The sequence below is a fragment of the Prionailurus bengalensis genome, chromosome A2 (genome assembly GCF_016509475.1).
Source record: "Prionailurus bengalensis isolate Pbe53 chromosome A2, Fcat_Pben_1.1_paternal_pri, whole genome shotgun sequence".
Lineage (NCBI taxonomy): Eukaryota > Metazoa > Chordata > Mammalia > Carnivora > Felidae > Prionailurus > Prionailurus bengalensis.
The window spans coordinates 155,579,190-155,592,752 of NC_057348.1; the positions used below are offsets into that span (position 1 = coordinate 155,579,190).

General features: G+C 41.0%; 1 protein-coding gene across 1 annotated transcript in view; it reads left to right on the forward strand.

The window, feature by feature from the left end:
* The window catches only part of WEE2 (WEE2 oocyte meiosis inhibiting kinase), a 29,455-nt gene that overhangs the window by 2,063 nt on the left and 13,829 nt on the right, over positions 1 to 13,563 (forward strand). The window contains exons 2-5 of the mRNA XM_043589735.1: positions 6,037 to 6,233; positions 8,256 to 8,307; positions 11,155 to 11,327; positions 13,099 to 13,220. Coding sequence (XP_043445670.1) covers positions 6,037 to 6,233; positions 8,256 to 8,307; positions 11,155 to 11,327; positions 13,099 to 13,220 — 544 coding nt within the window. The remainder of the gene's footprint in view (positions 1 to 6,036; positions 6,234 to 8,255; positions 8,308 to 11,154; positions 11,328 to 13,098; positions 13,221 to 13,563) is intronic.

Consider the following 13,563-nt stretch of genomic DNA (forward strand, 5'->3'; position numbering starts at 1 on the left):
CTCTGCCCTCAAAGTGCTTACAATCAGCAGAAAGACTGGGTGATATAGACACTGTATGACAGGTGCTTCCAGAGTGGTTTTGATGTATGTAAATTAGGTGGAGAGTGGGCTGAAAGAACATGGCTCTGAGCAAGACTACACAGGAAAGGAAATGGGACACAGTGTGTGTGTTTCATTTCATTCACTCACTTAAAATGGAGCACGTTGATATTGGACCTTCTGCTGGAAAACCTTATTCACTGCATCAAAAAGCGCCCAAAAAATGAATACAGATAAACAACGGAAACAATAAAGTTCGGATCAGGCATGCTGAGAGAGGATTGGGAATTGAGTCTCAAGAGCAGGAATGCCCTTCCTGAGAGCAGTCTTCAGGGATGAGTTGGAATGAACTAGGTAAAGACGGAAACGAGAACTGAAAGCCAAGGGAAAAGCATCTACCGAGTTAAGAGGGAAAAGATCATGTCCCACCTAGAAATTGCATGTTGCTCAGTGACAGGGGCCTGTATGTGAGAAGGTGCAGGCAGTGAGGCCAGAGTAGGTAGCCAGGAGCTAGATCTACTTAAAAAAAATTTTTTTTAATGTTTATTTATTTTTGAAAGAGTGAGAGAGAGAGAGTGCAAGTGTGGGAGGGACTGAGAGAATCCGAAGCAGGCTCCAAGCTCTGAGCTGTCAGATGGAGTCTGATGTGGAGCTCGAACTCCCAAATCGTCAGATGATTTCCTGAGCTGAAGTCAAGACGCTTAACCGACTGAGCCACCCAGAAACCCCCAAGATTTTATCTTGAAAACTTAGAGACAGTCATCAAATGGTTTTGATCAGAGGTCTTTTTGAAGAACTGACCATCAGGTGAAGGCTGGCATGTTGTGGGAGAGACCTTGAGGCACAGCAGGGTTTACGACAGATCGGCTAACAAAGGAGAAAGGCCTGAATTAGGTCAGTGGTGGACAGTGAGAAAGTGAGAGATGCTTAGGATTTGGTAAGTGACTTTGATGTGGGATTGTCGAGCTCAATGGTCAAGAAAGAATTTGAGACCTTTTATGCTGCAAAAAGGTGTTTTTATTACAGCTTGGGGCCAGGACCTGTGGACAGAAAGAGCTGCATTGTGATTGTGAGGAGTGACTGATTATATAGGGTTTTCCATCCTATGGAGGTGAAGGTGATGTTAGGGCTCCAGGAAAGGCCTATAGGAGTCAATAGGTTCCTGGAGATTTCTTATTGTGTTATTCTTGTAAATCATTAAGACAGTTACAAACTGTAGTGGAGTTTCATGTCCTACATGCCTGTGATCTTTATCAACTGCCCATTTGTTTTTCCCTTGCCTTTGTTCTTAGGCAGTTCCTAGTGCCTGAGGAATGTTATATATCCCACCTTAAGCGTGGAGAAGGTGGGAATTGCAGGGTGTCAGCTCGTGTTTTTCTGTCAGCTTGCTTTTTGTTTTCTCCTCATATCTTACCCTTAAGTCTTTTAGATTGTTGAAAGCAGAAGGTCTCTTTCTAGCTTCTTCCTGCTGAATAGGGGCATATAGATGTCCCTACCTATGGGCCAACACCGTTCAGTTGGGGAACGTACAGGCGAGTTACAAGGCAGATGCAGCTGGGTCCGGTGTAGACAGCGAAGAAGTATCTCCATGGTTGATAAAGAAGATCATCGTTGTTTGAAGAGCAGTTTGGGATCTTGTACAGGTTCACAAGAGTAAGAAGGCATGTCAGTTTGTTCATTGGTTTTTCTGTGAAGGAGGTACAGGTTTTATTCTTGATATGAGCCCAGGAAGAGTATCCCTCTAATTTGACTACAGTGGGAGTATATAATATGACCCAATAAAGACCTTTCTATTTTTTAAAATAAGTTCATTTATTTATTTTGAGAGAGAGAGAGAGAGGGAGAGAGAACAAGCACATGTGTGCACGCATGAACAGGGGAAGGGGAAGGGCAGAGAGAGAGGGAGACAGAGAATCCCAATCAGGCTCTGCACTGTCAGCACAGAGCCTGACGCCAGGCTCAATCTCATAAACTGAGATCATGACCTGAGCTGAAATCAGGTGGACACTTAACCAAGTCTCCCGGGAGTGGGGGGGTAGGGGCGTGGGGGGGGGCGGGGCCTGGATCTTTCCATTTTGGATATAAGGCCCGGCTGTATTAGACTCCCAATCTTTTAAATAAATCACATCTCTGGGCTTACATGAGATGGACTTCCAGTTATAGTTAAATCAGGTTTTAGGAGCATGTGATCAGTATATTCATTAAGTAACTTATGAATTAAACCAGCCTTGAGTGAATAATTTAATAAAGTATTAGAATCTTTACCCAGGGGCGCCTGGGTGGCGCAGTCGGTTAAGCGTCCGACTTCAGCCAGTCACGATCTCGCGGTCCGTGAGTTCGAGCCCCGCGTCAGGCTCTGGGCTGATGGCTCTGAGCCTGGAGCCTGCTTCCGATTCTGTGTCTCCCTCTCTCTCTGCCCGTCCCCGTTCATGCTCTGTCTCTCTCTGTCCCAAAAATAAATAAACGCTGAAAAAAAAAATTAAAAAAAAAAAAAAAAAGAATTTTCACCCAATAACCGGTCCACTGTAAGGAATGGTCTTCTATACCATTCAAAGGGCTGAGTCCTAGAGGTTGTTTCGGTGCAGCCCTAATCCTGAGAAGTTCTACTCGTAAAAGAATATCCCAGTTTCCCTGGGTCTCTAGACTAAGTTTAGCAAGGTGTTGTTTCAAAGTATGATGAGCTTTCTCCACCTTTCCAGAGGGTTGTAGATGCCAGGCTGAATGTAGAAAACATTTAATTTTTAAAGTTCATGCTATTTGTTTGGTTATTTATGCAGTAAAAGGACTATTGTCACTTTGGAGGGATTGTGGGAGGGCAAATCTAGGAATAATCTCTTGCAACAAAACTTTGGTCACTTTTGTGGCTCTTTCCGTTGGACATGGAAAGGCCTCGATCCACCCAGTGAAAATCTCAACAAACACTAGTAGGAACTTCTAGCCTTTGCAAGGAGGCATTTGTGTGACCTCAAGCTTCCAGTCCTCTCCTGGATATGTTCCATGCCTTTCTACTGATTTTGAAAGGGAGGGGGGTGTGGACGGTACCTTCCAGATTTACTTGCATACAAACAGTACAATATTGGCAGACTTATTTTATTGTAGCTGTTAAATTCACTCCGTCAAATGTATTTTTAATTCAATGTTTTAAAGCATTTTTGCCCAAATAAGTAGCCTGGTATAAACCCTATATTACCTTCCATTGGTTATTTTTAGATATAAAGATTTTCCCCTCATTATTAACAAGACAGTCCTGTGTATTTTTTTCAATATCCTCATTCCTGGGCTATGTGAATTTCTTGGTCTGAATAGACCTTAGCTTGCCTTTTGTTCTCTCATCAACTTGATGGAGAGGTTGAGGGGAAAATGAGGGATCTAGGGTCCTGTGAGGCTTCTGTCTTGTTTGAGTAGATGATATCTTGAATCAAGATAGTTGATGCTAGAGGATGTACAGGTCTGGAGAAAGCAGAGATGTCCTGTAAATCATTGGATAAATGACTCTGGAGTGCAGGAAAACACACTAAATTGGAGATCTAAATTTGGATGTCATTAGCATTTTGGAAGTTGTTGAAGCCTTGGGTGCAGATAAGCTCAAGTAGCCTGGGTGCCAGAGTAAGAAGAGAAGTGGTCCAAGTTAGGAATTCTGGAAATGCCATGATTTGAGGGGCAGAAAAAGAACAGAGCTTGAAAGGGAAACTGGAAATGCTGCTGAAGAATGCACACTTTCTGAGGAATATAGTTTGGATCAGAAGAGAGAGGGGGGACACTGATCAGCAGGGGTGTTATGCCAAGGACAAGAATGCCCAGGAAAGGAGCATTGGCCTAGTTCAGGCTTGCCCGAGAGATAGGACTAGAAATAATGTGAAGTGACTTCAGGTCACCATAAAGACTTCCTAGCGGAACTACCTGGAAACAGAAGAGCGTCCCAAGGAGGCTGTATGTCCCTGTGGCTAAATGCACTGAACACTAGTTGATGATCACTTGGTAGGAACACTGTAGGGGGGATTCAAGCATCAGGGGACTAATTGTACCAACTGGGCCTTTAAAGTCTTTCCAAGTCCTGAGACACTATGATGTTGTGTCTTGAAGGTGGGAGGTATTCCTCAATTTTTCTTCCCCTCTATCCTCTGTACCAGAGCTGTCACTTCTAGAATTAGCTATACTCCCTGGAACACATTTATACTCTCAATCTGGACATCTTTCTCCAGAAACTTTCAATCTGCTCTACTTTCAGGCAGAACTTCCTTTCATAAACCTTGTTCCAAACTAAGTTCTCTTGAATTTCCAAAAGAATTACTCATTATTCTATTATTCTGGCAATAAAAATCCATGTTAATATAATTCATATATTTCCCTGTGTCATAAGCAGAGCTCACAAAATCTATCGGCCTTCATATTTCCAGATTAGGAATTCTGATATTGTCTGCCTTGATGTGGATACTTCTCCTTCCTTTTGTCAGAAAATGTCTAGGCTCTTTTTGTTGTCCTTGAAGTGTGGTCACCAGGATGTGCATCATTTCAGGTGTGGATGCCCCACTGTTTCATATGTGATAGATATGTTTTACTTTCCATATAATCATCAGTATCACAAAAAAACTGTTTCTCAGGGACTGATTTACTGTAATTCTATGTTCATTGCCTGAGTCACAGACAATTGAGAAATATTATATAGTACAGTTGTACTTTGAGCAAGTACTCAGTCCTGTAATACACTTACAGGAAAATTGTGAGTTTATCATTGATAGCTTTGTCTGACAATAGCCCCAGGATTGTTCATCCTATAAACTCTAAGACCTGTAAAACCCTTGTAAAAACTTGACTCCAGCAAGGCCTTTTTCTTCATAAAAAAAAAAAAAATGGTTAGGTTACTGGGTGTACTCTGTATTTTCCTTCATTTCTGCTTTTATCATTTTGGATTTCTAATTTCAATATTCATTCTTTGTATCCTTACATTCTTGAATTACATTTTTATAGAGTGAATCATGTTAGAGTCTAGCTTCTGCTTCTCCTCTGAAAGCCATGGACAGAGCGTGTCAAATAGTGGCATTCTTTTAGAAAGAGCCCCACAGTAAATGATTATGAGGTTATATCATGGCCCTGTGTCTACTGCTATGCCCATAACACAACTATTCCTCTGGCCCCTGACTTAGGTCATAATGGCATTCTGCTGTCTCCTCAGAATTCTTTGTCTTTGGCCTGTCACCTCTGTCCTTTTGTTTAGTTCTGGTAAGTTTGTAGGCCTGATGTTCTCTTACTGTACCCCACTTGGAGTGGGAAGTACAGCACATTTTCCTACTTATTGGTATGTTGGCTATAGCCACTACAAAGCTCAGACGATTATTTTTCAATTTCTTTACCCCATTTTATGGAAATTTTCTCCTTTGGTGTTGTATTATAAGTGGAACTGGAAACTTCTCCCGTGATTAGATAGTCTATGAAATCCTTCCTGTACAAAGTGAATACTTCTGCAAGACTGATGGGCTGTTGACTAACAGACTGTGCATTCCTTAAGAGATGGAATTCACCTATGTATGCCTCAGCATCTAGCCCAGTATCCACTAATTAGTAGGCACCAAACAAATGTTTGGATGAATGATTGAGGGGGAGTTAAAGCATACATTGAGAACATAAGGACCAGGTCTTTTAGAGTCCTTTTTGTTTGTCTAAGCTTCAGCCTATCGTCTTTAAAAAGTTAGTGGTAGAAGTAGAGTTGGTATTTTTCTGGTCATCAGAATTGCCCAGGGGAAGGCAGTGGAGCTTAACAAAAGTACAGACTCCTGTGTTGATTCCTTGAGTTGGAATATCTAGAGGAAGACCAGGAATCTTTATTTTTCATAACAGGACCAGTTACAATGCAGCTAGTTTGCACTGAACCAGATAACCTCTAATTCCTTTTCAGCAATAACATTCTTTGGTTCAAATATTAACTAGCTGATAATGGATTTTTTTTTTTTTTTTTTTACTAAACTCCTTCTGTCTTCCCTTTTTGTCATCCTCATTCAGTGTCTGCTGAGCCAGTCAGTGATTTCTTCAACAGAGAAGCTCCCCTCCCGAGGCTCTAGGCACTTGAGGCTCACACCTATTCCCCTTGTGGATGAGATGACCTCATCGGCTCTGGTCAATATTAATCCCTTTACGCCAGAGTCCTATAGAAAACAATTCCTTCAATCCAATGGCAAGAGGAAAGCCCGAAGAGATCTGTAAGTGTACTGTTGCCTCTAACTTTTGAGAACTGATCTTACTATGGTCAAGTAGAAGGAAGAGTGTAAAAGTAAGATTAGGAACAAGAACTCTATTTGAATGCAGTTCACACATCCCCTCCTTCCTAAATGTTAATGTGGGTTTGTGACCTGCTTTTGGCACAGAGATTCCAGCATATCCCCATTCTGAAGTGTCCTGTGAGGGGCCTTCTCTATAAAAGAATAGGTCAGAGTAAGCCATAGACCGCTGACTTCCATTAGCAAGTCGAATGAGCTACAGAATTGCATTTAGGAGGTCTCCTCTGGTTAACAGAAGGCTAGCCCCAGGGAAGGTGTAGCTCACCCTTTAAGGTGTAGCTCACCCTTTACTACTGCTTCAAGTCTAGCTTGTGTGACTCGGGGCTATAGAGCAAGGATTTGAACTTTTCCACAGGTGATGGCAGATCGGCTACTGAGAAAAAAGATAGTGTTGCTTTTGGAGGTGCTAAGAATGGAAAGCCAAATTGCATGCTCCACAAAGCCGCTGAATGGTAGAAATTGTCCAGATGAGGATTGTGCAGATTACTCAGGGACATTTCTTGACCATGTCTCTTCAAGGCTTCCTTTTTACAGAATGGAAGTGCCTCTAAAATGGGTCAGTCATTTGTGTTCATATGTACTCAGCTAAATAAATGCACAGCTAACCATGTGAAGTACGCAGAGCATTTAATGTTAGGTTGAGATATTTGTTTTGGAATCAGTGACTCTGTATTAACCAGCTTTGTGGCCAGAATAGGTTGTCTCCGTACTATCTCCTGGATCTTAAGTAAATGGAACTTTAGCACAAGTACACAGGCCCACTTTTGTTACCCAGAATTGGTTTTAGCTCTTGCGGATTCTTTATTTATTTATTTAAAAAAAATTTTTTTTTCAACATTTATTTATTTTTGGGACAGAGAGAGACAGAGCATGAACCGGGGAGGGGCAGAGAGAGAGGGAGACACAGAATCGGAAACAGGCTCCAGGCTCCGAGCCATCAGCCCAGAGCCTGACGCGGGGCTCGAACTCACAGACTGCTAGATCGTGACCTGGCTGAAGTCGGATGCTTAACCGACTGCGCCACCCAGGCACCCCGAGGATTCTTTAGAAACCATCAGAGTTAATGGACTCACCTCTCACTGCAGCTAGCCAGAAAACACCATTAATTTGAATTTCCTGCAATCCTGCAATGAAAGTGGGGATACTCAAGTAACATCTCTCAGTGCTTCTGCGAGAGTACTTTTCTCCCTTCCTCATTGTAGTGTTGTTATTTTATGAAGTATTAGAATGTAATACTAAACTTAAGTCACAAAGGTCCAGCATCAGTTTGTTTCCATGAGTGTTATGTCATCCTCCATTTGCCATTTCTACCCTGTACTTCTGCAGAAGAAAAATCTAGAGCTGGCTGATGTAGTAATTGAAATCTTGCTTAGAGATCCTGAATGCAAGTGCTCAGGCCAAAGAGAGGGTCTGTCAGAGACTTCGGCTGATTTGCAAAGTCACTGAAAATCTCTTAGCCAGTGTGAGAGCTTATTCTGCTACACCGATGGTCTGCCTGCGAACCTAGTGCAAGGCCAGGTTCAGGGGAGGTGGGTGTTGGAGGGGAAGTGAGGCAGGGCAGAGTGCTTAGTGTCACATGTTCTGTGCACTCTCCCCTCCACTCTTCAGCACTGCTCTGTTTGCCTAGAACCCCACTCCTGCCCCTTAGCTGATTCCTACTCATTCTTGGAAACTTAGCTTGGAAACTCATTCTCTTTTGGGAAAGACTTTTATTCGTGACATCATGATTTGGGTGCTGCCTATAGTATCCCTTGATATCTTGTTCTTATTCTTTCCTAGTGTCTTACGTTGAAATTTTCTATTTATCCCTGTCCCCAAATAAAAACTGAAGGGGGAAAGGAATGGTCTTATTCACTCTTAGAGCCCCAGAACCTAGTATAGTATCAAGCTCTATACTGCCAATCCTACATCGATATCATTTCTTTCTGTTATTCTTTTTTTAAGTGGGGAAGCTGGTCCAGGGGAAAGCGATGTAGAACCAGGGCTGCCTGCCAAGGTGAGCACAGTTCTCTGTTCCAGCTGTCATGACTCGGTCACTTCGTCCTATCACCTCTCTCTCTCCCCCCACCCCCACCCCTAACTTCATAGATTTACAAATGTGCCTTGCAACTGAATTTATCTGGACTCTTCATCAGGGTCTACATTCTTTGCTTAGTTCTTACTTTATCAGACAGTGTCTGACCTGCATATTGCTGAATCATTACCTTGGAGTGTTTTTAAATTAATGGCTACTGCTTCTATCTTTGATTTCGGGAAAAATTCTATATTCATGGAGGTACAGAAGTGAAGGGAAAATTCAAGATATTTAAGGCCCCCCGAAATGGAAAAACAGGACAGAGAAAAATGGCATAAAGCTGGAAGTTTAAATGTAAAATTTTAGCTTTTAAATGTGTCCGTACCTATTGATTTTTAAATAGTGTTCACAACTTTTGATGTAGCATCCCTCATTTTATAATCTAGCCTAAGAAAATAATACTATAAATGTTAACAGCAGAGATGTGTACCGTAGCCTTAACTGTAATAGCCAAAAAAAAAAAAAAACCCAAAAAGCAAAAAACCACACCCTCCTAAATGTCTAATAAAAAATGGCCAAATAAATTATATTTTAAAGTGGAATTTTAAATTGCCATTAAGATGTTTATAATATGAAAACGTGCCTATGTTCAATATTCAGTATACAAGAGGGGGAGGGCTTGAGGTTGGGGACTGATGTGGATGGTAAGCTGGCTTATTTGGTGTCTGAGATGGGGCTGGGAAGGTATAGTGGGTGAGCAATTGGTAGAAGGCCTTGAAGCCTCTGACCAGAAGTTTGGCTTCCTTGTGGGAGATAATTAGGTGTGTCTGATTCTATGGTATCATTTTGCAAAAACGATTATACTGTTTTTAAAAAATTTTTTTAATGCTTATTCATTTTTGAGAGACAGAGATAGAACGTGAGTGGGGGAGGGGCAGAGAGAGAGGGAGACACAGAACCCGAAGCAGGCTCCAGGCTTCTGAGCTGTGAGCACAGAGCCTGACGTGGGGCTCGAACCTATGGACCGTGAGATCATGACCTGAGCTGAAGTCGGACGCTCAACCGACTGGGCCACCCAGGCGCCCCAACGATTACTATTTTTGATTACAAAATTTGTCACCATTTGAAGAGATGGAGAGAGGGCTGGTAGCTGTAGAAACTCCAGGTATGGAGAAAAGAGAACTTGAGATTGGCCAAAGGCAATGAAAATTCTAGATCTTGCTAATGGAGACTGATTGGCATTGTTTGTTGAAATGAAGAGGTAGTAGGAGTCAAGATGGTTTAAACTCAAAGCTAGATGACCTGGCCGGTTAGCTCAGCTGGTTAGAGCGTGGTGCTAATAAACTCAAAGCTAGATGAAAAAGTTCTTGCTAATGGGGACATTGAAAAATGAGGACTTCATGGAGATAAATCAGTTCAGATTGAGATTCATATAAATTTGTGGAGATTTTCTGTCATCTTAGCTATCATTTACTGAGAATTTACTGTGTGCTTGGCCTTGAACTAAGTTACACACACAGGCACACATGCACACGTCTTCTCATGTGATACTTAAAAAGAACCCGGAAGAGTAGTTGCTATCATCCTCACTTTACTTTAGATGAGAAACCTAATAAAGGAGTTCAGTGATGTGTGTAGGGTTACTTACTAGCTGGGCAACGGGTGACAGTGCTAGTGAGCCAGGAAGCTGAGATCCTAAGCTATACCTGAGCTATACCTGAGCTTATAAACTGAGGTAATCGATCCGATAATTTTGTTCTCCAGACTAAGATTTTTGAGGAGGCAAATTGAACACAAATAAGTTTACTCAACTTGAGATGAAAGTATTAGCAGCCAGAGTGTGAGACAAGTAGACAGGAGTCAGAGGGTGGTGTCCTTCCCCCGGCTACCCCTTAACATGTTCCACCCAGATCCCAGCCATTCTCTCAGCTGAGGACAGTAGCTCTTCTGTGAGCAGGTGTGTCCCCTCTAAAAACATAATGAGAAGAAGAATATTCCAGACAACAGAAATAACCTAGAAAAAGACCTAACCTATTAAAAGATGCCAGTACATCACTCACAGGTGGAATTTAAGATACAAAACAGATGAACATAAGGGAAGGGAAGCAAAAATAATATAAAAACAGGGAGGGGGACAAAATATAAGAGACTCTTAAATACAGAGAGCAAACTGAGGGTTGCTGTAGTGGTTGTAGGTGAAGAGATGGGCTAAATGGGCAAGGGGCATTAAGGAGGACACTTGATGGGGTGAGCACTGGGTGTTATACATAGGGGATGAATCACTGGAATCTACTCCTGAAATCATTATTGTACTATATGCTGACTAACTTGGATGTAAATTAAAAAATAAAATAAAAATTAAAAACCCCCCAAAGAAATTTAAAAAACATTAAACAATGCAAGTACAGAGTTGTATAGATGGTTATAAAGAGTACAAAGAAGGTAGTCGACAATTGGGAGGTTCTTGCTACTATGAATACTGACACAGAGGGGTACTTGGGTGGCTCAGTCGGTTGAGCATCCGACTTCAGCTCAGGTCATGATCTCACAGTTTGTGAGTTTGAACCCTGTGATGTAGGCTCTGTGCTGACCGCTTGCTCAGAGCCTGGAGCCTGCTTCAGATTCTATGTCTCCTCCTCTCTCTGTCCCTCCCATGCTTGAGCTCTGCCTCTCAAAAATAAATAAATTAAAAAAAAATACACAGAGATGAAATCCAATAGATTTGCTTTGAAAGTCTTTTTGAAAACTTAGAGAAATTTAGGAATATGCCTTAAATTTATTGCTCATAATATGTTAGAATTATTTTAATTTTTTAATAAAATATTTCAGAGATGTGTTCTACGAGAAACCAACATGGCTTCCCGCTACGAGAAAGAATTCTTGGAGGTAGAAAAAATTGGAGTTGGTGAATTTGGTACAGTCTACAAGTGTATTAAGAGACTGGATGGATGTGTTTATGCAATAAAACGTTCCATGAAACCTTTTGCAGGATCATCAAATGAGTAAGTACCTTTGAAATGTACTAGAATTATAAACTTGGATTTGGAAAGTTGTTTCTTGTTAAAACATTTCATTTTGTTTGTTTGTTTATTTATAGACAGAGACAGCATGAATTGGGGAGGGGATGAGAGGGGGTAGAGAGAGAATCCCAAGCAGGCTCCAGGCTGCCAGCACAGAGCCTCATGAGATCATGACCTGAGCTGAAACCAAGAATTGAACACTTAACTGACTGATCCATCCAGGCACCCCAAAACATTTTTTTTTAATGTTTTTTTTTTTATTTTTTATTTTTTTATTTTTGAGACAGAGAGAGACAGAGCATGAACGGGGGAGGGTTAATTTTTTTTAATGTTTTTTTTTTATTTATTTTACCCCAAAACATTTTAAATAATGGCACTGATGTCATTAAAAACATACCCATTGCTACCCCCTCCATTGTATGTGGTCTCACATTTATAACTTTTCTGAATTTTCCAAGTCAGAGATAAATTATTTCCTAAAATGTACCATGATCATTTGGGAACAATCACATTGCATTTTTTCATGGTTCTTGAGGCTTTTACTACTGGTCTTACTGCTTTTTCTTAAATGAATAGATTTATGGATTTTCTTCCTGTTTCATTCATTAGAAATATTGCCAAGTAGGAAGTTAATGTTAACTCATTGGTTATCTCCACTTTGTATTAACAATGAATTCATTACTAAATTCATTATGACTATTGAAATCAATGTTTTGAAGACTACAAGTGAGAAATTAAGAAAAATTTAAATTTCATTCTCAGAACTAATTGTTCAAAAGTTCTTCCTTTTACAAGGAAAACAAATATTTCCAGATTCAGCCAATGTATTTTGTGAACTGTAGGGATGTAATGCTTAATTTGCTGAATCTGAAATTATGGGCCTTAGAATTCTTCATTTTTATACTGAAATTCATCTAGTACCACATGCTACTTTTTTGTGTTGGATTTCCTATTCCATAATGAATCATGAATATTGGCAGTCCCCAAGACTGTCCCTATGACTATATCATATTGGCTGAGTGCAATATTATGACTTTCTAGCCTTCACAGAGAAGACAGAGGACCCATCACAATATCCTTCATCAAGTCTATGGTGGGCCTCTTGTTAAGCCCATCAATATATTTTTTTAAATTGTGATACAGTGAAATTAAGACTCAAAGCATGTCTGCCATTGATATAATAGCAACCCAAGACTCCTCTTTACATATGCCATGTTCAATGAAAACAAACAAACAAACAAACAAACAAACAAACACCATGGATTTTGGCACCAGGATGACCAAGGTTCTGGTCTTAGGTCTACTATCACCAGCTTGACTTTGGGCTAGTCACTGAGCTTTCTAAAGCCTTCATCCTTGCCACTATATCTTACTGAGTAGTCATGACAATTAAATGAGGTGAAATAGTAAGCAAGCAATGAGCACTCAACGTTCTGCCACTGTTAATAATGCCTCATATCATGGAGCACTTGGGTGGCTCATCGGTTAAGTGTCTGACTTTGGCTCCGGTCATGATCTCACAGTCTGTGGGTTCAAGCCCCACGTTGGGCTCTGTTTTGACAGTGCAGAGCCTGGATGGAGCCTGCTTCCAATTCTGTGTCTCCTTCTCTCTCTGCCCCTTCCCTGCTTGCTCTCTCTCTCTCTTTCTCAAAAAGAAATAAACATTGAAAAAAAATAACGCCTCATATCTTGTTTTTGAGAAACATTTGTGTGTATATTGATTCATTTTTCTTGATGCTTGTCTGTCTGTTAGGAGTTTGGCTTTGCATGAAGTTTACGCTCATGCAGTGCTTGGGCATCACCCCCATGTGGTACGTTACTACTCCGCATGGGCAGAAGATGACCACATGATCATTCAGAATGAATACTGCAACGGTAAGTATGTGGACTATCATGGTGGAGAGGGAGATGAACTTTTAGTCCCCAGGAAAAAAATCTTTGCCTCCCCCTTGTAGTTTATGCCACGTGTAGCAGAGTCCTACCTAAAAGGTCTGTACTATAGTTTGGCTTGGAAGCAGAGAGCAGGAGACACGAAGTTGCATTGAAAAGGAATTTCAGGTTTATACTATTTCATATTTTTTTCAGAGCTGATGTGTGGCTGACACCCAGAAGCTACTAATCCCCTCACAGTTTACTCAATACTTAGAAACCTTTACCCCAGTGGTTTGAATGATAAATCATCCTCCTCTTACCATTTGCTAGGTATTCTTAGAGAAGC